Below are 27,837 nucleotides of genomic sequence, written 5' to 3'. Positions count from 1 at the left end.
AGAATTTTTCATGCAAAAGATAATGGAAATTTCAGACTCATTCAAGGGGCTATAACAGTCAACTAAGTTTATCAAAACAGACTATTAGACCTGTTATGCAAAGCTCTAGGTTTAATACAGATAAATATAATTAAGATGCAGTTGAAAAATAATCTAAGTAGTAATAGAATTAGCCTGTGGGATTAAATAGTCCACTCTTTTTGATGTACTTAAAGTATTCTAAGCCTAGGTAAAGGTGCAAATAAGAAACAGAAAAAATATAATTATATGTTATGAAATGGTAAGTATAAATGCTTATTTTTCTGAAAGTGACATTACAAGTAGACAGGGCAGTGAAGACAATGTTTGGCACACTGGCATTCATTAATTAGGGCACCAAGTATAGGAGATGGGAAGTTATGTTGCAGTTATAATCTAGATGTTGGTCAGGCCCTATAGAGTATTGTGTACAGTTTTGGTTACCCTGCTACAAGAAAGATATTACTAAACTAGAAAGATGCACAGAATATTTACTAGGAAGTTGGTTGGACTCGGGTGCCTGAATTACAAGGAAAGGTTGTGTTGACTAGGACTTTACTGGAGCACAGGAAATTGAGGGGTAAACTGATAGCAGTATATAAGATCATGAGGGGCATAGACAGGGTGAAGCTCAAAGGATACAGATCTATACATTTTTCAGTTGTTCTTTATAGTACACTCCATTCATATTAGAAAATGCTTGTACATTCACAAATTAAAGGACCAAAACAACACTTTAGATGAGGTATAATCAACACTGTGTGCAACTGGATCAACACAATTGTTTCTGAGCTCCAATTTGCTAAGATGGGCAAGAAAGCAGTTGCAAAGAACACCACCATAAGCAAGTTCCCTTTAACTCATCACAACTTTAAATATATGACTTCTGTTTCCCTGTTACTGTGTGTATATCCTGGAATTCTCTCCTCAAAGACAGTCTGAAAAGTACCTTGACCAGGTGAACTTGTAGCAGTTCAAGGAGGCAGCTCACTATTACCTATTCATGGTAGCTAAGGATGGGAAATATATGCTGCTCTACTCTGTAAATAAATACATTTTCAAACAGTTAGGCCTTGTAATTTTTCATAAATATTTTATCAACTTGAAAAGTGGACCGCAGTCTTTAATTTAAATCTCTTACAGTGGAACACAATTTATTATATATATTATAATTTTCATTTAAAACATGCTTACTAGGCAGTCTCTAACTGATTTGGGAGTTTTACTTTCAGTATCAGGTGTAAGATGGGATTGGACACCATCCTATCTAACCTCATCCTCCATTAAGAATGAATATCTCATATATGACACCATAATCATTAGAACCATTAGTGAGGATTACTTGGCTAGCTTCAGTCGCCCACTCCCCAAACTGACATAGACAACGGTGCTTCTTCAATCAAATCTCACAACTTTTACCTCTTGTATGCATGACAAATGTTGCAGCATCAAATGTTCACTTTATCCTGACTGATCTCACAAACTTCTTTATCCACAGCCTTCACATGTAAGCACTTCATGAGAATGGACCAAAATAGCTCACCATTGCCCACAAGCAACTGTTTCCCATGTCTTTCATATAGCACATAAAATCTTTCTTGCATTACCAGCCAGCTCAATAAAAGTAAATGCTTCTCCACCCCAAAGGGCAGCCTAGGGGGAAAAAAAATCACTGAACTAAGTGGCAGAATTTCTTTGGGAATTTTATCAACCCAATTCTGATCTGATCTTAAAAAGCTTGTTCAGTGAAACAGATTGGTGCTAAAGAAAGAAAAAAAAGAATTGGTGAGTGATTGTACATCTTGCACGAGAAGCATTGTCTCTATTTATAGGAAGGTGGCAGAGAATGATTAATCTTCTAGCAAACATTCTGCCACCTATCTTTTAGTCTAAAGTCTGAAAATAGAATTCTGCAACATGGTAGCATAAATATTAAGCAAACCTCAAGGTACGTTTGTAATGGAGGAGTGCAGCTGGCAGCACATGCAATTTTCTTTTTACCAGTGGCACTACAGATAATAGAAGGATGTGATTTTTTTTTTTAAATGCCAACCGGAGGGGCTTTGGTTTCTATGTTAAGATTAAATGAGGTAACAAGGCCAGAGACTTTAGAAAAATAGAATGTGAAATATAGTAAAAAAAAAAGAAACTTGCATTTTAGTTATACCTTTGATACTTTGTTCCTTAAAATGCTTTGCAGCTACTCTTTGAGATATATTAGTTTAAGCAGATAAGACACCCGATTTATGTACAATTGGTTCACAAATGAAAGATAAGCTTTATTTGTCACATGTACATTAAAACATACAGGGAAATGTGTCATTTATGTCAACAACTAACACAGCCCAAGGATGTTAGGGGCAGCCCACAAAGTGCTGCCGAAGTTCCAGTGTCACCATAGTATGCCCTCAATTAACCCTAACCCATAAGACTGGAAATAAATCAGAGCACCGGGGGAACCCCACACAGTCACAAGAAGACAATTTACAGACAGCAGCGAGAACTGAACCCCGATCTTCCAGTCGCCGGTGCTGTAGAGCATTATGCTAACCACTATGTTACTGTGCCGCACAAAATGTTAGCAAACTGACAAACTTGCATCTGCCAGGATACAGATGCTGTGAAATTGAATCCATTTGTGCCTATTTTATTCACATTTTGTACTATTTTCACCCAAGTCCCACAGTTAAGTATTGACAGCTGTACAAAGGGCTTGGACAATTTTCAGAAATGATCCATGTTGAAGATAAATACACTAATCATTTAACCTTCAGCATTTCGCCAGTTAATCCTGTGAAAGACAAATTTTACTTCCATTTTTAGTTTGGAACTCTGAATTTTTTTTGTGACTACCAGTAGCATGGTTGGCATTTGCTGCCCCTAGCTACCAAAACTGAGTAATTTAGTCAGAGTAGCCAGGCAAGGGTGGCAGATAATACTGAACCAACAATCCAATAATTTCATGGCCACCATTGTTATTACTGGCTTCTGAACTGAAATTCAGTTCTCCCACAAGTTATGGTAATTTCAAACTTCAGTCTACAGTCCTGACTTCAGGAATTAATGCAATATCACTGTAATACCATACCTTGATGGAGCTTTGTGCTTTTACCCCTACTACATAATACTAATTCTGTTTTCTCTTGTAGTTTTGATCCACATATCATTAAGGTGCTACTCTCTTCTGTTTTGTCACCTAAATGAAATCCAGCTTGACCTTGAATGAAATGAAAGCAGAAAATACTGGAAATACTGAGCAGCTGTGGAGAGAGGCCCATGACCCCTCAGCAGGACTGAGAAACTTAGAAATGAAACATTTTAAATTGAAGTGAAGTGGGTTATCTACCTCCTATACCTAATAAAGTGGCCACTGAGTGTATGTTTGTGATCCTCTGCTGTAGCCCACCCACTTTAGGGTTCAACATGTTGTGCATTCAGGGATACTCTTCTGCACACCTCTGTTGTAATATGGGGTTACTTGAGTTCCTGTCAGTTTAAACCAGTCTGGCCATTCTCCTCTAACCGCTCTCATTAACAAGGCATTTTCGCCAACAGAACTGCCACTCAATGGATGCTTTTCATTTAATGCACCATTCTCCGTAAAAACACTAGAGCCTGTTGTGTGTGAAAATCCCAGGAAGTCAGCAGTTTTTGCCATACTCAAGCCACTCGTCTGGCATCAACAATTATTCCATGGTCAAAGTCACATAAGTCAAATCTCTTCCCAATCAGATACTCGATCCAAACTGCAACTGAGCCTCTTGACCATGTCTGCATGTTTTTTAGTATTGACTTGCTGCCACATGATTGGCTGATTAGATAAACATATTAACAAATAGGTGTACAGGTAAACATAATAAAGTGGCTACTGAGTGTATATCATAAGGTAGAAACCAATAGAGCAAGTAAGAAATGGCTTTGTAATCACAAATGATCTATATGAGGAATTGTACAAAACTAAAATTTTGTGACCATACACAGCTATGGAACAATAACACTAATAATGTTGGGAATCTCAACAAAAAACAGAATGTTGGAAGTGGTAAGAATCCAGCATGCAAATTATGAATATCTGGCAGATAACGGTGATATAATTGTAATATTAATGGTGGACTGCAAAACAAACAAAAAAAAACACCTGCCTATCAGAAATCAGCCTGAAGGAAAGATTATTGATACAAAGCGTTAATGCCTAGAAATTCATCTCTTGTCAATGCAGCACATTATATTCCATTTACAATTTTTTTTAAATTGCTTAGGAACAGAATTTCAGAAGCAAAGTAGAACAAACTGCTTCTTCTATGTGAAGCAGTACTACCCATGGATGAATTTCTAGACAGAAATGTTTCTTCCTTGCCCAATGCTGCCTACTCAAATTAATATTTACAGCATTTTCTGTTTTACCAAACTTTCAATCATCCTTACAAAATGCTCATATTGCCTGTAGAAACTCAAACCTTATGTAAATGTACTTTTCTCGTTTCTCAGCAAATTATAAATTGTATTGCTCAGCAGGAATTGCACTTTAAGACTATGGCTACCATAGGATTTGTAAATGTAGCTGGACTTCTGACATATGCAGTGGGAGTTTGTTGAACAAATGTGCTACATTATGGCTGATCTTGCTGGCTCTAGGGATAGGAATTATAATTCAGCCTCTCACTCCTGCAGTCAGAGATTCCAACATGGCTTCAAAAAGGCATCAAAGGTGCCCAAGAAGAGCAAAGTGAACTGACTCAACAACTATCATCCTGTAGCATTCACATCTACTGTGAAGTGCTTTGAGAGGTAGATCATGGCTCAGATTAAAGCCTGGACCCACTGCCATTTGCCCACCACCACAACAGCCCTACAGTGGATGCAGTCTCATTGGCTTTTCACTTGGCTTTGGAGCACCTAGACAACAGCAAGGCTGCTGTGTATCGACTACTGCACAGTGTTCAATACCATCTTCCCCTCAGTACTAATTAAAAAGCCTCAATACCTCGGCCTCTGTACTTCCCTCTGCAACTAGATTGTCGACTTTCTTATTGGGAGACCAGGAGACCATATTCAGTATGAATCAGTAATAACATCCTCGCTTACAGTCAACACTAGTGCACCTCAGGATGTGTGATTAGCCCACTGCTCTACTCTTTCTACACTCATGACTGTGTGGTTAGGAATGACTTAATCACCATCAAGAAATTTGCCAATGACACCACTCAGATGGCCCTGAAGAGGCATACAGCAGTGAGATAGATCAGCTGGTTGAATGGTGTCACAACAACTTTGCACTCACTGTCAGCAAGGTCAAGGAATTGTACAGTTAAGGAAGGACAAGTTGGGAAAACCTACACCAGTCCCCACTAAAGGGACAGCAGTGGAAAGGGCAAGCAGCTTCAAGTTCCTGGGAACACACACACAGTGCTGGTGGAACACAACAGGCCAGGCAGCATCTAGAGGAAGAAGCAATGTCAACATTTCGGGCCAAGGCCCTTCGTCAGGACTAACTGAAATAAAAGATAGTAAGAGATTTGAAAATAGGAGGGGGAGGGGGAGATCCAAAATGATAGGAGAAGACCGCAGGGGGTGGGGTGAAGCCAAGAGCTGGAAAGGTGATTGGCAAAAGGGATACAGAGCTGGAGAAGGGAAAGGATCATGGGACGGGAGGCCTAGGGAGAAAGAAAGGGGGAGGGGCGCACCAGAGGGATATGGAGAACAGGCAGAGTGATGGGCAGAGAGAGAGAAAAAAAAACTAAATATATCAGGGATGGGGTAAGAAGGGGAGGAGCATTAACGGAAGTTAGAGAAGTCAACGTTCATGCCATCTGGTTGGAGGCTACCCAAACCGTATATAAGGTGTTGTTCCTCCAACCTGAGTATGGCTTCATCTTGACTCCTCTACTGTCAAGATGAAGTCTTACTTCATTAAGACTTTGAGGAGATTGAGTAGTCTTATGTCACTAAAAACTCTTAACAATTTTCTATAGATGTACATAGAAATATAGCAAACCTACAGCACAATACAGGCCCTTCAGTCCACAAAGCTGTGCCGAACACGTCCCTACCTTAGAAATTACTAGGGTTACCCATAGCCCTCTATTTTTCTGAGTTCCACGTACCTGTCCAGGAGTCTCTTAAAAGACCCTATCATATCCGCCTCCATCAGTGTTACCGGCAGCCCATTCCACACACTCACCACTCTCTGCGTAAAAAAACTTACCCCTGACATCTCCTCTGTACCTACTTCCAAGCACCTTAAAACTGTGTCCTCTTGTGCTAGCCATTTCAGCCCTGGGAAAAAGCCTCTGACTATCCACACAATCATCATCTTATGCACCTATGGTAGTGAGTATTCTGGCTGGTTGCCTGATTTAGGAGCTCCAATGTGCAGGATCAAAAGATGCTGCAAGGGGTGTAAACACAGTCAGTTCCATCACAGGCATAACCCTCCCCACCAGAAGATATCTTCAAACAGCAGTGCCTCAAGAAAGTAGCATCCATTATTAAGGACCCTCACCATCTGAGACATGCCATTTTCTCATCATGGAGTCTGCTCCCCACAGTTTCTTTCCCTCTGACATTAGATTTCGGAACAGTCCCCGATTCTGGTTCTGACAAATAATCAGTGATTTTTATCTGATAAAATTTAATTTTTTTAAAAAAATACACTCTTAGGTAGCTTGTCACTCCCAGTACCCTGGCATTATTTTTATGCAGAAGGGAATGGATGCTGCATCTTCTTTACTTTTTGTACTACAGATGTTGAAAATATGAGATATTGTCAATAAGTCATAAGGCAGTAATTTAATCAATCAACCTTATTGTCATACACATGGAGGGAAAAGAAACCAGTGAATTGAAGGCACATGGAGCAAATATATTTCAGCATGATCTAACCAAATGGTGGAACAGATTCAAGAAACTGTTTCTCTAACATTTGATTTAATTAGTTTAAACTTGCTGCAGTTATTTATAAAAATAGATTATGTTAAGTCTTTTTTTAAAATAATCCTTATGCAGCAGTTCCTCTGCGTACTACAGTGATATCCTGAATAAGTGTTAAGAAAACATTTATGGATAGGAGGAAGCAGCGGGCGTACATTGTGAAAACTGGCACTGTTTGAATCCAATTTTAGGATTCTATATGTTACATAATGGTGGTTCCCACGTTGTCCTCATTAATCACTTTAGAACTGGCATGCCAAAGGTATTATCATTACATATGGAAAGTTGCAGTAAGGATCGAGTGATGCAATTCATGGATTAGTTCCAGTATTTTTTGTAACTTACATTAAAACAAATTTAAAGTAATTGTGCTTTATGGTACTGATGGAAAGCAAATTTTAAACAGGAGCCACTGGATTAGCCTTTCTAATGTTCCTAATTCTGTGTCCCTTCAACAAAGAGAGTTGAGAATAGTAACCATTACCATCTGTGTGTGGGAGCACATACTGCCCATAAATGGCTCAGGTGATACCATGACCAGAAAAGGTACATTTTGGAAATATAACCAAGCTCATTGAAAGTATCTTGCTTAATGTTTTGGCAGGGACTGAGATGGCAAAATGGTCTCACTTCTTAGAAACACTTATAATCCTTATAAAAGTATTTAAGGTGTACAGTAATTGTGTCAATTTCCTCTTTTTAGATTATTGCTTATCAGCCATATGGAAAATCTGTGGACTGGTGGGCCTATGGAGTATTGCTTTATGAAATGCTGGCTGGTCAGGTAAGAAACTTGGGCAAATATAATTTTTTTTAATGAAAATGCTTTCAAGTTTTTTTTACAAAATAATTATGTAAGTTGGTATCTGAATGATATAAAAGGTTGGATGTTGATTTTTTTCCTCTTCTACTTATTCATTCAAAAATATGATTATGTAGTAAAATGATTGGAATATCACAAACAAGAGAAAATCCGCAGATGCTGGAAATCCAAGCAACACACACAAAATACTGGAGCAACTCAGCAGGCCAAGCAGTATCAATGGAAAAGGGTGTTGCTTACGTTTCAGGCCGAGACCCTTCAGCGGGACTGGAGATAAAAAGATGCGGAGTCAGGGTTAGAGGGTGGAGGGAGGGGAGGAAGACACACAAGGTCATGGGTGAAAATAGGAAGGCGTTTTGGTCCAGTCCTGATGAAGGGTCTCGGCCTGAAACATCGACTGTACTCTTTCCCATAGATGCTAGCTTTTGCACTTGTCCATATAAGCATGGGCATGTACAAGACTCTGGTACACTTGCCTGGAAAGGAGTTTGAGATGCCTCTTTTACACAAGGAGCTCAGAGGCAAAGCAAACTGCTTTGCAGCCTTCTAAAATTGACTGTTGTTAACTTGCAATAAACTGCACACAAAAATACATACTGAAAGGAAATCAACACTGTAATTGACAAATGAGCCAACTGTGAAACTGTAGAGAGTTAAATTCAGAGGTTGCTGTCAAATTTTGTCTCACCAGGCCATCGAGTAAACAGTAAACATCAGTTGCTAAGCTGACAAATGCAGAAGTGCAGAAAAGCCATGGCAAGAGAGAGAACATTGCTTTTTGTAGTGATACCCTGCGACATATTAAGTTACATATTCTTACCAATATTTTGTCTTTGTAAATTTTCAACCCTTATCTGAATCACTGATACAGCAATTGTAGAATATCTTAAGTCCAGTTTTTCCAAAAGAAAATTGTTTTGCAAGGTAGATTCAGAACATGGTTTAAAAAAAACTTTCAGGTTCCTCGATATTAATAGAGCAAGGAAGTCATGAAAATAACCACAAAGTACACACCGCCCTTAAAATACATTCATTAGGTATGTATTTTTGGCTTGTACTATTAATAATGATAAAAGGAAAATCAGGCCACTCTTCAAACAGATGATGTGGCAGATTCTGGAGAAAAAGTGATTTCAAATGCAGCAAATATTTATTGCTGCAGCAGCACCCTTTAATTATTCACTCACTACTACTTTCTGCAAGATGCTTATTCCAACTTATATGGTTTATAGCAAGAAAGGATTGTGGTGATATCTCATCCTTATCCTCCCAATGCAGCAAGGCAACAGGATTATCAGCCCTGCTACAGTTTTTTGTTCATGACTAATGAAAGCTGTGCACTAGCAATTTGGAAATGCTGGTCCTCTGATTCCATCCATTGCTAAACCCTATAGAATTTTACCCAAAGCCTCTGTACTAGTAACATTCCTGAGATGAAAACGACGTTCATTTGGAATGAGAATCAATACTGCACTGTTGTAGGGCATCAGTAGAAGGCCTCAAGCAAAAACCCATGGAAACAAAATCAGACATTTCATCACCCACTACTACTTGCACATACTTATGGGTTATCCATGACTTTTGGAGCAGGTCACCAACCCATCACCTAGGTTATGGAGTCATAGAGTTATAGATCAAAGAAACAAATCTGTTGGGGCAACTCATATATGCCCACCAAGGTATCTTCTGGAGATCATCTATTTCCTATTTTTGTTTCATATCCCACTAAACTTTTTCTATACATGAATCTGTCCAAATGTCCACTTAGCGTTGTAATTGTACCCAGATCTATCACTTCCTCTGGCAGTTCGTTCAATAAATCCACCATCCTTTCCAAGTTCTTGTCTATGCCATCAAAATTAACCTTCCCCAATTTAGGACTTTAACTTGTGGACCTGACCACCTTTTTTCCTTAACTATTGTACAGTTAATAGAATTACAGTCACTGGTTCTGACATGCTGCACCAAAGCACTTCAGCCACTTTCCCAGCCTTGATTTTCCAAGAGAAGGCCCGATATTTCCCTTCTCTGGACTTGTAGATAGGGCCATCTACAACTTGCTTGAGAATGCTTTCCTGGCCACAAATTCAGCCCCTTCTAATGCCCCAGCTCTATGACAGTCCTGGTCAATAGATGCAAAGCTAAAACTACAACTATATAATTCCTACAGTTGCCTAAAATCTCCCTACATACTTGGTCTTATAATACCTACTAACTATTGGGAAGCCTTTAGTACAATCCCAAAGTGATTACCTCAATCTTATTTCTAAGTTCTACATATAGAGTCTTACTGAACATTCCCCCAGGAATATCCTCTCAATGCACTGCCATGGTATCCGCCCTAATTAAAAATACAACTCCCGCTCTTCCTTCCACCTCTATCACACCTATACCTCAGAACGTTCAAGTGTCAGGTCCGCCCATCCCTCAACTATAATTTTATAATGATTATAATATCACAACTCATGGGCCCACCCATGCCCTAACCTCATCTGCCTTTGATATCAAGACTTTTTTTTTGCATTAAATGTACAGTAGTTCAGACTTCCTTGCTCCCTCTCCTGTACCCCTGCCCTGTCAAATGGACTAGCTCACTTTAATTTCTATATTTGCCTTTCCCATTGGCCACACCACTACTCTGGGTCCCAACCTTGCCAGAATAGATTACCACCCCACCCCCACAGCTAAATATACCTGGCAAGATATTGATCCCCCACAAGTTCAGATTCAACCCACCGCTCTTCTACAGATCACCTCTGTCTCATAAGAGATCTAACTGGTTCATAAACCTGAATTCCTCCCTCCTGCAGCAGCTCCTCAGCTTTCATCTACCCTCTCCTCTTTTCCCTACTATTAATAGTGTGTGGCACCAGGCATAATCCAGAAGATAACAAATTTTGAGATCCTGTTTTTTTAGCTCTTTTAACATAGCACATTTGGGAAGCAGTACAGAAAATTAAGTATACACAACATTTTCCTATTGTTGGTATCAATTCCAAATTAGTCTGAAGTAGAAAACTTAAAAAGCACTAAAATAAATCAAAGTAACACCTCATAAAAACTTGAGCATAGGTTAGTCCATGACGTCTTTAAAGGAAAACAAAAGCTGAACTGTCGAATATAAATTAGACAAACTTTAAAACAACACAAACCTGTTTGTGTTTAGAGGTTATTTAATGCTTTCTTATCTTGGCAGTTTTATGGGTGTTTTAACTAAAGATTTTTTTTTGCTTTATACATTCTGACAGCCTCCATTTGATGGGGAAGATGAGGATGAGCTCTTCCAATCTATCATGGAACATAATGTATCTTATCCTAAATCCCTGTCAAAGGAAGCCGTTTTGATCTGCAAAGGGGTAAGACATCAATCTGGTAGCATGACAACACAAATAGTATCATCACATTTCATATTGCATGTTAATAATTGCTTCTCTGTGCAATGTGATAGACCAATGCGATAAAAACTCTTAAGATCATTGACAATTATGGCAATGGTGCCTATTCACCAGTTCTTGTGCAGGCCAACCAAATAAGAAAGAGGCGCCCAGCATTTTCCAGCTCTCAGTTTCTAATTAGCACATTCTAGCACTATTTTTAAATGGGATGAGGGTATCTGCCTTTCCCATTCTTTCAAGCATAAAGCTCTTGACCCCACCACCCTCTGGATCAAATATTTTTCCTCAACTTCTTTCTGAACCATCGAAGATTACTATAATCCTATTTCCTCCAGGTCATTCACCTCTGAGCTGGGAGAAATAGGTCCTTCCTTCCTATCTGTAGATCTCGCATTTTTTCTATATGTCTTAATTAAAATTCTTCAGTTCATGCATTATCCTCAAATATCTTGTGATCTTCCTTCTCTTATATTCTTGGTGAAAATGTATCAAAATACCTTCATAATTACTTTTTCTTTTATTTTTTGTTACCTTTAGGGATTTGTGGACATGAACTCTATGGTCTGTATATTCCTACTCTTCTCAGTATTCCACAGGCATAAGTTATACAGCCCACAACCAGGTCTTTGGCCTACTTTATCCATTTGACCATTGATTAATAATAATAACTCTTACATTCGCATTCAAAGCGTAACTGCAACAAACAGAAAGAGCCAGATAATATGCCATGAGGTAGAGGATAAAAACAAGATATTTTAATGGGACCATATTTGGCACCACTGAGACCAAACCTAGAGTACTTGTAACACACACAAAATGCTGGTGGAACACAGCAGGCCAGGTAGCATCTATAGGAAGAAGTACAGTTGACGTTTCGGGCCGAGACCCTTCATCAGGACTAACTGAAAGAAAAGAGTACTTGTGTAGTTTAAGTCAGCATTCGTAAGGATGAATGTAGGTTAGGTTCACCAGGTTGATTCTTGCAATAACAGTGTTGACATGTGAAGAAAAGTAGGTTGCAAGTTGGGCCTATGCCGAATAGAGTAGAGACAAAGAATTAGTGTCCTGATTGAAATATAAGATTCTGAAGGGGATTAACAAGGTGGACAATGAGAAGATGTTTCCATCCAAATGGTATAGAAGACTAGTAGGGGCAGTTTCCAAATAGAGGTTCACTCATTTCAGATGAGGAGTAGGAGGAGGAATTTATTTTGTCATAGCTTTTGGAATTTTCCATGCCAGGCAGCAATAGAAACAGTCACTGACTGTACTTGATGCAGAGACTGAGAAACACAAACTATAGGAAGGTGAGATCTATGTGGAGAGAGCAGGAGAGTAATGTTAAGGCCATGACTGGATCAGCAAATATTTTACTGAATGACACGGTCATTTTTTATGTCCTTTTAAGAACATCTTGTTAATAAATAAAGTAGATTCCATTTAAATTGGATCATCAGTTAATCAGGGCAGCACTTAAAGAACAAAAACTAATCAAAAAAGTAACGAGGATTCCCATGTTTATTTGGGACACTATACTGTTGCCAAACAGTTTCTAACTAGCATCAGTCATGTGTACTTCAGTGGTCATTAGGTACTACACCATGCTGAGAGTGAACAGTTTTTAAATAGAGCCAGTTGCACATGCGTGCATTATGTTATCGATTTGGGCTGATGGACACTAATTCAAAAAGCAGTGATTTTTTTTTATCATTTTGGTTTTTTTTGTTTTGACTTTTAAAAATTCAGACCCTTACCAAGATATCACACCTATCTGCATTAGATGTCTGCTCTGATTTTGTTCATTTACAGTCAATCAAAAGAACATGGCAGTATACACTGGATGAACTCCTCTGTCAATAACTATCAGGAACTAATAGTTTCATAGTATTGTAGTAGTATTGGTAGTGCTCTAATTAATTTGTATTTCATTTAAATACATAATTTGTTACTCAGTTAAATGGTAATTTGTCTTTTTTTTATATACCTTTTTAACTATTTCCATGAAACTTCAGCTAATTGGGGCAGCCACTTAATTGGGCCAAAATGTACTGGTCCCAATGTGTCCCAATTAACCAGAATCCACTGTACATGCTGAATTTGCAAACACATTTATATGTTCTATATCTTACAGTTAACGACCTGCTGGAAAATAACACATGCAGTTATTTCTGCTCTTGTTGAGCCATCAAAAAAGTAATGAAAACTAGAAAATTTCTTCCGTGTAGTATTTTCACAATAAAGGCAAGGATAATATGACACACTTTATAAAAGTAGTTTTTACTAAATGTTTTACAAAGTAGTTGTAATAGAAATTTCCATTTAAGTGGGGCTTGTGGCTTTATTTTTGAACCGTTTGATTCCAAGAAACAACTCTCACTACTCAAAGTCGCTCTTAAGTGTAAGACATATGATGTTGTAATCTCAAAGTTGCTTTTAATATTTTCCTTTGTCAGTTGATGACTAAGCATCCAGCAAAACGTCTTGGATGTGGACCTGAGGGAGAAAGGGACATTCGGGATCATGCTTTCTTCCGAAGAATTGACTGGGAGAAACTGGAACAAAGGGAGATACAGCCTCCATTCAAACCAAAAGTGGTGAGTGTGCCAAAGTACAAATACCATTGATGTTGCGTCTATGTTGTGTGCACCTATAGTAACTGCTGAGTTCCAATTTACAGCACACTTTATGAAATAGATGGACTGATAGCATTAGGAAATTAAACAATGAATTGGTTACAATTTGAAGTGTGAAGTTTTAAGCCTGTATTTCCAGTGTGAGGTTTTCTCAGTGATTGAACCTTATCTGTCCAGTCATTTTTTTTTAAATCTTCCAGTGTTGAGCAAAACCAGAGGAATAAGCAAGTATGAAATTTTGCTGATCACTGAATCACATTGTGTGCAGGACTGATAATCATATGTGCATCTAGTGTGTGACAAATGTTGTGGTGAATATTATTGGCACTTGAAAAAAAATCAGTTAAAGGAATAAAACAAGCTAAGCTCACTGAAAAGCAGCTCAAGTTAATGTCTTAAACTGTTTTCAGATTAATTCTGCAGTGGAAAACTATTCTTCTACCAGTTTAAAAATGTGGATTGTAGGATAGCATCCATAGAAGCTGTATGCTCTTTTGCTCAGGTTTCAACAAAACGTTGATGATTCAATTTCCAAGAGAACCTACCGTTGTGCCATTTCTTTAGTTATAGTCTACAAGAGAAGAATGTTCATTTTCAAGCTTGTTGCACTACACCTTGCAATGCCACATAAAGAAAGAGTAGGTAGTGGGATTGCTGAGCTGGTACAGATTACTGTGGCATAAGTTAAGGTAAAAACAGCACTCTCCTGCCAAGAGGTAAATAGAAACAAAACAGCAGATCAACTGCCTCATCTAAGAAAGTAGTGGCATTAGTAGTGACCAAGGAACACATATAGATCTTGTCATTTTACTGAAAGATCAGTAGGTGACACATACTCTGCAAAAGTCTTAGCCACATATACAACTAGGGTGCACAATACTGTATTTGTCAGCATGTAAAGAGGAGCAAAGGATGTTGGGAATGGCGAGCATTGGAGTGCCACAGGAGGGGTGCGGGACCGGTGGCAGGAAGGGAGTGCCGGCAGCAGTGAAAGGGGGTGATGCACCATCAATAACTCATGCCGAGACTTAGGAAGTGAGATATCGGCTTTTATTGACTGAAGAACAACACTACATCCTGGGGAAAATGAGGGAGAGCAGCAGGCCACAGTCGCCTTTATACAGGGGTCTGTGGGAGGAGCCACAGGGGCAGTCAGCAGGGTCTTGGGAGGAGCCACAGGAGCAGTCAGACAGGTATATCTAGTTCACCACAGGGGGGAGGGGTGGCATGGGTGCAGACACACCCAGCCCTGAGACACCAGGCAAGGTCATTTCATTCCAAGCAATTGTTTTATTGCTTACAGAATGTCACTCTGGTGCTTCCTGCTCCCTTCCCCCTTTTCTGAACCATGATTCCCCTCTCCCTGACCCCTTCCCACTCTCAGTCCACAATAGAGTCTCATATCAGAATCAGGTCTCTCATCACTTGCATGTGTCATGAAATTTGGTTTATTTTTGGCAGCAGTACAGTGCAATGCATAAAATTATTACAGTACTGAGCAAATTTCTGAGGCACACTAGCTATATATGTATGTGTGTAAGACTTTAGCACAGTACTATAAATATGAAATAACAAAAAGCCTTCATTTACCTTCCAGTGTCCAATCTCACACATAGCTCCATAGCCTTGCAATATTATAATGCAACAGCCAATATTTTTTGTTAATACACAGATATTTCACAAAGTGAACAAAATGGTTGAAGAATGTATTCAGTAACTAGTGTTGAAATGTGTAGAGATAAAATTGAAAGAAGCTATGTAAATTTATCCTTGAATCTCTCTAAAAACCAACAGCAAGTTGAATACAAGTCAATGTGGTATGGCCAGCTGTCAAAACATGATGTGTGTACAGATTATGTTTTGTGCAGGGGATAGGCTGCTGGGGAATTTGGCAAATCTGAACCAAAATTTGTGTAGTAATGGGAGGGCAGAAGGTGATCACAGAGTTATGTTTTTGAGATTGGAAGCTAGTGATCAGTGGTGTTAAGTGGGGATCAATCCCAGTGGCTGGTCAACAGTTCCCGTAACCCAGGTTCAATGCTAGCATTCAGCGGTATCAACTCCAGAATCAACTATAGTAATTTGGAACTCTAAGGACTAATGTTAGAGGACTAACAGACTTTCTATTGTCTATTTCACATGCTATACACTTCTGTTACTTTTTATGATTCTAAGAAATGGAATAATAAATATTCAAGAGAACCTGGTGGGTTTAAAGGGTACACAGAGAAAAGGGGCCCCAATAAGCCAGATAATACACCATCAGTACGTCAGAGTAACAGGATAGTGATGTTTATTAATTTAAATATTGCCTGCTTTACTGGATATAACATATTCCATTATATGAAACAGGAATGGATTGCACAAATAGCTATTATGCCCTTTCATTCTCAAAAATCTGATAGTAATTTACATACATTAAAACATAGGCTATTGGTGTAATGCAGGTTAGATGCCAGGATCTAAGGATTCAACAAAAAGTAAGAGAAAGTGTTATCTGTAATCCACTACCAACTTCATGCGATCATTCTGTGAAAGAGTTTCATTCTCCAGAACCTTTTTTTATTAGCATCGTACATCTTAGGGCTTCAAACATTAACATAAAGAGGCGAGATAAGTTTTTAAAATCAAGAATGATGTTAAAAATGGGAAAATGTGACCTGATTTGAAAGATACTATAATGTAAAATAAAGCAAAGTAAAAAATATTCTTATGGAACAACAATTACAAGTATTAATATTAATACATTAAGCATTCTAATAACTTATATGACTAAAACAATGTAATCTAACAACAGAGATGTCCCAAATTTGATCTGGGCTTCACTAATGCAAGCCAGACTTCAATCTCCTGATTGTTATTTATTGACCTCTGCTAGAAATTATGTATCTGTGAATATGATATGAAGACTGAAAATATTATTTATGTATAAATCAATATGAAGAAGGAGTGTTTGGCTGATACGTTCCAAGGTCACAGAACAGCAGACTGTTGAGAGAAGTAAATATTTTGGCATATTGATACAGTGAGTCATACAGATTGATGCCAAATATATATTTGCACTATTTCTCATCTGCAGCAGTTCTAGTGATAGTCTGACTGGCAACAAAGGGAACTGGCATTAGGGTCCCATGGCATACAGGGTTCAAAAGGGAAAGGCCTTGCATTTACATTGTCTTCCATGCTTGGGCTTAGTATATCCAGTAAAGTAATTTTTTAAAGTGCTGTAGTATTAAATATGGTAGCCATCTTCTGTAAATGAGGTATTAATAAAGGCCAGATAAGGGGCAAATTCTAATATCCACTTTTATACTGGGATATGCCCAGGTATTCCAACAAAAGCGAAAGGCAAAACAAACAGAAAATATTGAAAATGCTCAGCAGGTTTGGCATAATTTGTGGAGAAAGAAGTGTTATTAACATTTCAGGTTGATGACCTTTCATCTGGTGAAAGACCACTCACCTGAAATGTCAGTTGAAATGTTTGTGAATGTCAAGGTCAGAATCAGGGCTTTAATCATCAGTAAGATGCACATTATTGAGTGCAGCAGGCTCAGTGCACTGAGATAGCGCCTACACTGAACTACACCTCACCACAGTGCCAAGACTACACCGTGGTAATACAGGATTATGATCAGGGTGGGGTAGAGCAAGTAGCACAATTTAGAGGCAGCAGCAGACTGTCCAAATAGATAATGGTTAACAGATCAAATATTAACCAGGACCTCCATGAAATAGTTCCCTTTTTTTGACCTCCACCTAAGACAGGAACTTTGTTTAATTTCCTATCCAAAAGCAGAATTTCCAACAGTGCAGAAGTATTAAACTGTAATGCTTATATTCAAATCTCTGGATTGGGGTGCAAATCCTGAATTATCTACCTAGGAGGACTGGGTTCTACCTCCTCACCAATCACTGAAAGAAGATACTGAACCCCACGTGAAGACATTTCAAAACAATCTGGGCTTCCAATCTGGTTCCCTGTATTATTTCTTGTAGTATCTCTAAATTAACTTGGGGGTGTAAGAACACTTTCCAATTGTAATCATTGTGTATGCAAGACAATTAGTAATTAATGAGCAGTCAACAATTCAACAAAACAAAGCTGCTATGTGTCCATAGTAAATTTTTTTTAAAGATCATAAATTAGTTTTCATTTTACAGAGTGCCACATACAAGGCAGAATTCACAAGTGTAAGTTCTATCTCTTTTCCTTTAAGAAGCACTGCAAAGGCTTTGTTTCATTAACTCTTTCAGAGTGGTTACAGTGTTTTGGCAACAATGTGATCTTGTTTCAGATCACAAAGCAATTGTGTGTGCAGCTTTGGTTTCTCTATTCTAATGTTTAGCAGAATTTGAGCTCTGGGTTTATACTATAGCATGTTTGTGTGTGTGTTTGTGTTCAAATTGCAATAAATATGTGTACTCAGGGAACAGGACTAAGTATTTTAATTCTAAAGAATCACAAGCTTTATTGTTTTCTGAATCCTTTAATCTCCCTCCAAGTACACTATGAAGAAAAGTATTTTAAGATTTCCCACAATGTAAATGAAACAAAGCATTTCAACTTGCACCAAAGGTGCTGTAACACTAACCCTTCTTTACTTTCCATTTCCAGAGGATTAAGTCACATGTTATCTTCTGTCATTCCTAATATTTAAAAAACTCCCTTATCTCAACAACAAAATCATAACCCGATACCCACAACTTATTTCCTTCAGTATTACTATGCAGTCATCACCTTCCCTTTCCCCATATGATGTCATAGGAAAAATGAAAGAGACTTTAACAGAAGCAAACCAGCTCATATTTGCTAGACTCTCAAAATTCAGAACAAGTTATCTTTTGAAAATAGATTAAAATTCTTTAAAACTATGGAATGGAGTGACCTTTTCAAAATTGCCAAAAGGCCTGTTTCCATGCTGTATAACTCTATAAATCCATAAATGAACAATTACATTTATGCTCAAATTACAGAATAAAGAGATTTGCTGCAATTCATTGGTGTGTGCATGATACTGTAATAGATTTGATAGGCAAAAGGTTTGCAAGCACAATTACACCTTCAATCTACATTCTGTTGTCAACGTGCATGGGGGTAAAGCACTGTCCCACAGGAAGGCGTGTAGTCAGTCAACTCAGGCATCTGACAGCAGTCAAATGGAGTGGTGCAGAAGAGAAGCAGATTCACTGCCTATGTCAAAGATAAATATAAAAGCAGAAACGCTGAAATTAAACTGAAACCGCTGGAAGTATTCAGCACATCAAACAACATCTATGAAGGAATGGAGTTAACATATTATATCAATAACCTTTCATTTGAACTTCCTGCAGTCTTAGAATACCATGTAATGCAGTAGAAAAAATGTGTACAAATTGAAGATTTTTACGTAACTGGTCGTGTCTGGATCAATACCAAATTTGATATGTGATAACAACAAACATATCTTCATGAAGTAGTTCCAATTTTAACTTTTTTTTAAAACCCAAAGAAAATTACATGTGGGTGAATTAACAAATTGCATGCTAATTGAAGGTGTTTGAATTTTACCATGCACTCATGCTACTGCTTTGCTATAATACTAATTTAAATCTGATGTGCAGTGAACTGTTGCAGCTAACCATTTCAGAATTGGCCAGCTTTGCACTGAATTGGCATGTTAATTTTTGTTGGAAAGAATATATATAAAATATAACAATTCTGTTAACTTTATCATTTAGCTTTACTTGCATTAACAAAAGCTCATTCTATTAAATATTAATATTAAGGGTTGAAATTTCTTGACAATTTTAAAGTGAGCCTAATGGCCAACAAATTAGTATAAAGTATGGTATCAGACATGACGACAGCAAATGGGAGGACCTTCTGTGTGCAAAGATGGATGGAGTGGTTACAATATTGGAGAAAATACAAAAATAAAAACAATGAGTAAAATAGTAATAAAAAGTAAAAAAGTAGAGTACAATACATTTTAGTTAGATTTATTTTAAAAGATGGCAGGAGTTTCTATAGATATTTTAAAAATTGTTTTATAAAAGTTAATTTGGAGTATTATTGGAAAAACAAGGGGATGATAGATGAATTGAATAAGTCTTTTACATTGGTATTCTCTAACAAAATACATATAACAGCCCAGAAATAGATAACAATTAGGAAATGGAAGGAAAAATTTCAGGAAAATTACAAATCTCCCTGCAAGTGATGGATATGGCAGGCCTTACTAAGCATTATCCTAAAGTTTTAAAAGTTTGGGTGTATAATGCAATTCATACATCGATTTTAAATTTCTGTAGTTCCCTAGATTCCCCCAAGGTTTCATTAAATTTCTAAATAGCAAATGTAACTGCTTTATTCTGAAAGGTGGGGGGGGGGGGGGGGGAGAAAGAGAGAGCCTAAAACAGGAAACACCAGGCTAGTTAGCTTCAACATCTGTCAGAGGGAGAAGGTAAGATCCGATTACTGTGGATTGTACAATAACTGTGCAGGGGTTTGCATTCCTAGAAAATGATCCGTGAGTTTCTGTTACATAAAGCTGCATCATCTGCAATTGCACCAAGAAAAGCAAGCTGAAAAAAATGTACATTTTGTTCACTTTATTTCCACATAAATTGTGCAAGAATAAATTTTATTCTGTCCTTTTTTGTTGAATTAATTAATTTCCCAAGTGCAAATTTTCATTTCCCAAATAACCAGGGGTGCCTGTAGTGGCTTTGCACTAAGGAAAATTCAAGGTAATCAACCAGAATCAACATAGTTTTGTGAAAGAGAAATCATGTTTGATCCACTTATTGGAATTTTTTGGAAACATCATATATGTTGTGGATAATAAAAAATACAACAGATATACTATTCAGGAAGGTATTTGATAAGAAGGGACTATCAGGGGTTATTATGAAAACAGGAACTCATGATGTGAAAGATGTGGATAGAAGACTGCCTGGCTAATGAGAAAAGTCAGTAGACATAAATGGGTCTTTCCTGCTTGACAAATGCTAAATGATTTAAATGAAATGCTGAAAGTTGCAATGGTACAAAAACAGGGGGGTAAAGTAACTTGTGAAGGGGGTAAGGAGAAGACAAAGGAATATATAGATAGGCTAACTGAGTTGAGAACAATCTGGCAAGTAGAGCATAATGTGGGAAAATAAAAATCAACGTTATCTAAGTGAGTTTGCAGGACTATGAGGTGCAGAGAATTTGAGTGGTATATGCATGATTCACAAACAACTAACATGCGGATGCAGAAATTATTTAAGAAAGATAACAATGTTATTGTTCATTGCTATGGGTGAAACCACATCTGGAGTATGGATTGATTTATGAAGAAAGTTTGAACAGGCTAAACTTAGCTGAAGTTTAGGAAAGTGAAAAGGGTCTTGGTTTCTGAAGGGTCTTGACAGTATAGATATGGAAATAGTATCTTCTCCTGTGGACGAATTTACAACTGAGTCATCACTTAAAAATGAGGGATTGTCTATTTAAGGCATTACCAGGAAAGGCTTGAAGCACGGACTATTCTACACAGCCAACAAAGAAGCAGTTATAGCTGGGCCAATGTGGCTGCCCAAGGCTACCCCTAGAGTCTGGAGAAAGCAGGAGGAGACAAAGGAAAAATTGTTGAGATGAAGACCAGTTTTACCAGATGGTGCTGGAGGAGAACCAGTTGGTTCTTCTATTCAGAAAGGAGCAGAGAGCTTTAAGGCCTTCCTAATGGGGGATAGAAGTGTATAGGGGCTGGACATCCATGATGAAAATCAGACAATCAGGGCTTAGGGAATTGACAGCTAGTGAGGAAATTGAGAGCATGAGAAGTGTCGCAGAGGTAGGTGGGAATGGACTGAACCAAGGGGGATAGAATGGAGCTGGGGTATGCGCACAGAGTTCAGTGGGGCAGGAGCAGGAAAACATAGTGGACCTGCCTGAACAGTCAGGTTTGTGAATCTTGGGCAGAAGGTAAAAGTGAGCAGCACTGTGTAAGTTTGGTGGAAGTGGATGGGAGTTCTTCAGAGTTGATGAGCTCAGTGAAGATGTTAGAGTCAGTTTTCTGATGGTCTGGAGCGGGGCCCTCTTCAAGGGGTAGGTGCATCCTTCTATTCTCACAACTGTATCCACCCTGCAAACACTTCGTCTTTTTATGTTGAAAATTACCAAATGCATTCTGCACATCCATATCTAACCCACATTTCTTATCAACTTCTCCATAAATCCAACTAATTTATTTAGACATAAATTAACCTTGACAAGTCCGTGATAGCTTTCAAGCCACTGCCAATTGGCTCAAAATTTCCCTGACTGAGGCAAATTTGCCTGTATGATTTCCTGAGTAATTCTTGCTTTTTGACTACAAAGTCTTTATTAAATGCTACTTTAATTGTTCCTTATAGCAGATGAAGTACAAGAATTAGATGAGTATACATTTAGAACAACACAACGATTAAATAAATGCGTGATTTTACTGTAACATGCTGACCCAAGGACTGTTGTCAAAGTACTTGCGACTGTCCTCTGAAGTCCCTGCATAAAAGTGAGCTGGACACACGTGTTGTTCCAATTGTCTATGGTTGTTTAGTACTGACATATTGCACACAAAGCTATACCACAATTTCAAAATTGAGACTTTGAAGATAACACACTGGCATTTCTAGGTCTGTGCTGTGCTCCTTCAGCAACTCAGACTTCAGAAAACATCTTCACCCAGTAATGTTGCTTGCCAATAGGAACGACTGAGCAAGGTAGCAAATATTCAGGGAAGAACATTTCTTTCTCTTGTCAAAGATTCTCATAAATTAAATAATGTCAACGCAAATCCAAGCAGACAAGAGATCACACCACTAAATTTAACATTATCACTCAGTGCTCGAACCATAGGATTTTCCAGTGACTCGTTTCTAAATTTGAGAAACCAATCCTTTTTCTTATCTTGCACTGTGGTTGCCAAGTGTAATAAAACATTTTAATTTCCTCTTGACATACCTTATTTCACTGAAATAGTAAAAATCTAAAAATAATTTTGGATAAAAACTGAAAAGACATTAGAGCTGCACTGTGAGGATTTTGATACTGATTAATCTATTACGGCAGCTAATATTATCACATGCTGTAGCATAAAACCAAAATTATTTCTCTATTTGCAATCTTCTCTCAGTTTGATAAAGGTTTCACTTTAAAAAAGATAACACTATTTAAATGAAAAGGTGTGTCTACCTATTGTAATTTCTTTCCCTCAACTATGAGCCAACTGCAAAACACACCAAATTTATCCACTTAGTACTGCCATTTCCTTTTCACTGTACTTTTTCATTGAAGTGTGTTGAATGAACTACAAACAGATTAAGAGATAAGTCACAAAAATGCCTTCCTTTTGCCTTTCTGCACAAAACAGATTTTTACCACAGCAGGTCATTGTTCACCTCAGGCTATCTCCAGGATATTATTATAGCACAAACCAGCTGTGCAGTTCACTACTTCTGGAAGGCTCTTTTCATGGATAATAACAGAAGACTTGCAACCTCTTAACGTCTCAAGCACTTGGAAACAATAAAATTTGTAAGATTGCTCTGGTGAAACTTAACAGCAACTTTTGAATTCGTACATTTAACTAACTACATTTACGCCAAATGTGTTGACCGTTTCACATCACAATGTAATAACAGCAAATTTGCTGTCATGAAATTGCAAAAACTAGGTCAATATCCTACCAAATTGCATGATGACCTTCAAAATATTACAGTCCACACATTAACCACATTCCACTTGCAGTAAACTATAATTCCTACCCTTTAATGCAATAATGGATGTGCCAATTGTATAAAGACTTGATAAATAGATCTGATAGGTTCTTCTCTTCTTGAATTATAAAATTGAGTAAGCTGGGGCTTTTTGTCTCTGGAAAGTGACTGGAAAGAAAGATGATAGCTTTTACAATAGGTGCAAGGATGCTCTCAACATCTGCGAGTACATCTAAAACAGAGGCAGAAATATAAGACAGTCATTAACAGAGAAGATAAAGAATGAGTCATTTCTTTGCACAGTAGCTGTAAGACCACTGCAGCTACATGGAGTAACTGAAATGGGTAGTGCTTGCTGATCTAATAAAAATCACACTGCAAATATGAAGATTGGGGTAATTAAAATTGGAGGATGCTCATCTTACGCACAGATTAGTCTGGCTATTTGGATTATAGATTATATTTAATTATTCACCCCATAGCACTCTGATGTGGAGCTTGTTGCCGTTTGGCCAAAGAAACAAACCATTACAGGCAAGTTATTTACTGCATTCAGAAGAGCATATCTACTTATACATAGCAAGAGAACTCCTATGCTTGTCAAAGATTACCTCCCAACAGGAAAGCCTTGGGCAGTATTATGGCAGGAAATCTAAGTTCTACATTGGAGATGTATTAGCAAAAATTTTAAAGTGCAACATTATAAAATTCAGTGTCTCATTCTAAAAGTTCCATTATCAGGTCTTCAATAATTAAAAGGCAACATTGCACTGAGAAATATGTTTCAATTTGCTTTAACTTGGTCAGTTCAATGTATTCAGTACATCTAACTAATCAGAAAGTATGGAATAAATTGTCAAGTAGGTCTAATGCATTACTGAAAAAAGTACTGACAGTCATCTTATTTGACAATTGTACCATCTGGGCAAAAGTTTCTGATGGGGTGTGGGGAGGAGACAAAAAGACTTACATACTGAAAACTATTTCAATAATTCTCTACAATCTGCTTCATGGCCTGTATCATTGCTTAAGTCATTTGGATTCACTGTATTGTTTGTATATCCTGTGCTCTGATTAGCCAGCTGTGAAGTTCATAAAACAGCATTGTTGGAGCAACTAATGACTGCACTAATATTCATACTGAAAATCTAGAATTAGTATTATTTCAGCCATTGGCTCACATAAAATATCACTTTTGTCATTCACTATTTCCTAAGATCAGGTGTTAATTTATGATAGATAAAAGTTTACTACTACTGAACTTTCAATAAGTAGTTGCTTATCTTCTCTCAACAAATACCCTAATATATCTTTCTCTCTCTCTCTACAGTGTGGCAGAAGTGCTGAAAACTTCGACAAGTTTTTCACAAGAGGCCAGCCAGTGTTGACACCACCTGACCAGTTGGTCATTGCTAATATTGACCAGGCAGAGTTTGAAGGATTCTCATTTGTAAACCAAGATTTCATTCATCCCTGTTTAACCAATGTTATATGAAGAGGACAAGCAAATGCAGCAAGAAACCCTTTGTTTAAAATGACTATAATCAATCGACCATTAACTTTACAAGATTAATAATGTTCAGAAAAGGTTAAGGAACATGCACTTTTAACTTTTAGAGAAAACATTAATATACTTTATGAAGATTTACTGACAAAATTTTGAAGTCCAACTTTAAATTGTCTAATATAATTGTGAACTGATTTTTAGTAAGTCATTCTCCTCTGCTGAATTTTAGCATTTTTTTAAAAAAAGATGTTGAGGTACAAATTGCAATATACATTTGGCCCCCAAGGGACCAGTTCTTTTCCCTTTGTCTTCCCAATTTTAGGTTGGTTCTATAGCCTTTTCATCAATAAAACAAATGGGAAACAGATTTGTTTCTCCAAAATATAATGGTTGAAATATGTTCAAGTAAATCAAAAATATTATGAAATTCTCATTCTACAACTTGCACTAATATGTACAATTTATTTCCTTCTGGATAAATGAACAATAAAGCTTTGTTGAGGACAGAATCAATTAAAAGGAATAAAACAAAATGATCAAGTTATTTTCGCATTTCAACAAGTTCTCGAGATCTTTCATCCAAAGTAAGAAAGGATGTTAAATAGATTTTCTCAAGTGAAATATTCAGTTTAACACATTCCCTTTTTTAAGGTACAACTTAATCTAGTGCACAATTCAAATATTCAGAACAGATGACCATTCTGATTGTATATGAAACAATAAAAATAAGAAAATCAGTTGTCTAGTTCATATTACATTACAATTTATTAAATAGAATGACTGATAGTTATTTCCAACAAACAATCAATGATGTTTTGCTATACCATCATTCAATATGTAAAGTGGGCACACCATATTACCACACTTGTCAAGATTTCAATTTTTGTCAGATATGTTACATATAATAAACTGAATCACAGAAGTAACAGCCATCACTTGCACATGCCATTCAGGAAAATGATATGACATTTCTTGCTCGGGGCCCCTTTCATGGCACTAATTGCAGGGTTCTGAGTGTATACCACACCAAGACACAAAGTCATTTTCTTAAGTTGCTTCTTACTACTGATGTAGATCAACTTTTTAAAGCAAATACATCTATATAAAAAAAGATACATTGTTTGGTTCACATGCCTGGCTTAACTCATTTTTTTTAAATCAAACTTGTCATTTTCCTTAAGCTTAAATGGTAAATGCTAATTCTTAAAGAGTGATAGTAAGTCCATTTGGGCATCTTAATTAATTTTTGAAATGAGAGCCAGTTATGAATATTTTTGCCTTGATTTTGGAAATCTTAATTTAGTTATTCAATATTCTGCCTTTGCAAATTGCACGTCAGAATACAATTAGCATGCTGTCGATAGGTGTTGCATGTAACAAGGCCTAAATTTTGAAAGCACGTATGTTTGGTAATTGGTCTAAGTAGTGTTTGTCATTTCCAAGTTGAAAAATTGCTCCTTTTAGAAATAAAATTTAAATTGAAAATGTCAAGTTTTAAAAATCATATCCTTGTTACATTTCTCTACACTATTTTTCCCATTTCACAAGTCAGTCACATGGTTGACTCTTAAATTATCAGAGGTACAGTCAATGTACATATACATTCAGCCCATTGTTAGTCGAAACATTAATATTGAAAACCAGCACTGATTGATGTTACAAACAAATATTTTAGATGAATGATGCAAATAGTTAATTTATAATGCCTAATATAGTTAAGCACTATCTTACTCAGTTGAAAGTAATCTTGTGGACCAAAATTTTTATTAAGTGAGTTTGCTTAACCAGCTTGAATACAAATATTTAATTAATCAGAGGTAGGAGGGAAGTAAAGAACATGCATGTAAGTTAAATGCTAAAATATGAACATTTTTGTGATGGTTTAAAATTGGAAATAAAGTTCAAGATTGATCAGGTGTGTGAAATCTATTGGTTATTTAACATTTCAAGATTATTTCAAAAGGCAGTCCCTGCAAAATGATTGATATGATTATTGATTGGAGATAGAGGGAAAAGACGAGGGAGGGGTGGAGACAGGAGGTGGTCACTCAGTCTTCAGTCTCAGTCTGTAAACTTCTGAAGCAAAGTAGTTGCTTGTTACATCTCCTTATGTATCAGAAACAATACCCATTCCTATATCTTCCTAAAAGTCATGATTATTTTAGTTCAATTTAATAACAAACAATAGAGAATTTTAAAAAGAGAACTTCTTTTTTGTAATGGCTGAATTTTGAAAAGAACACTGACAATGAGGCTGCTTCTTTAAATATATTTTGGGATTATACTGTAAGAAAGAAGCCTTATATCACTGTACAGAATTTTAATCAGGCTACATTGACTAATGATTTATAGTATTGTTAAAAACTATGTTGCTAGGATTTGCCCATCAGTTCAAAGCCACTCAAGTCAAGTCACTTTTTATTGTCATTTCAACCATAACTGCTGATACAATACACAGTAAAAATGAGACAACATTTTTCAGGACTGTGGTGCTACATGAACAATACAAAAACTACACTGAACTACGTAAACCAACACAAAAACTACACTAGTACCAACTCACAGGTATTTATGCAATCATTCCAATCACCACAAAATTATTTTGTTTTCTTTTGAATTAAATTAGGTTGTATTTAAAGAATGTCAGATGAATTTCAAGGTGATAATTCAGCCAAGTAGCTCCAGACATTTTTAATAATAGCTGTCTTTTCAGTTTAATTTCCCAAAGCCATTTCTGTTCAACTTCTACCTCGTAATTCTCCTTTCAGGGTAGCCAAGTCCTGCAACTCCCTCCTCTCATAT

At 37.1% G+C, this 27,837-nt stretch overlaps 1 protein-coding gene across 1 annotated transcript in view; it reads left to right on the top strand.

Moving 5' to 3' along the window:
* LOC140714804 (protein kinase C alpha type) overlaps positions 1-26,951 on the top strand; it is a 355,866-nt gene extending 328,915 nt beyond the window's left edge. Inside the window, exons 14-17 of the mRNA XM_073026399.1 lie at positions 7,652-7,732; positions 11,020-11,127; positions 13,620-13,760; positions 24,859-26,951. Of these exons, the coding sequence (XP_072882500.1) occupies positions 7,652-7,732; positions 11,020-11,127; positions 13,620-13,760; positions 24,859-25,023 (495 nt within the window). The 3' untranslated portion in view covers positions 25,024-26,951. The remainder of the gene's footprint in view (positions 1-7,651; positions 7,733-11,019; positions 11,128-13,619; positions 13,761-24,858) is intronic.
* The last annotated feature ends 886 nt before the right edge of the window (positions 26,952-27,837 follow it).

The sequence above is a fragment of the Hemitrygon akajei genome, chromosome 22 (genome assembly GCF_048418815.1).
Source record: "Hemitrygon akajei chromosome 22, sHemAka1.3, whole genome shotgun sequence".
NCBI classification, from domain to species: domain Eukaryota; kingdom Metazoa; phylum Chordata; class Chondrichthyes; order Myliobatiformes; family Dasyatidae; genus Hemitrygon; species Hemitrygon akajei.
This window is presented reverse-complemented; position numbering and strand designations above follow the sequence as displayed.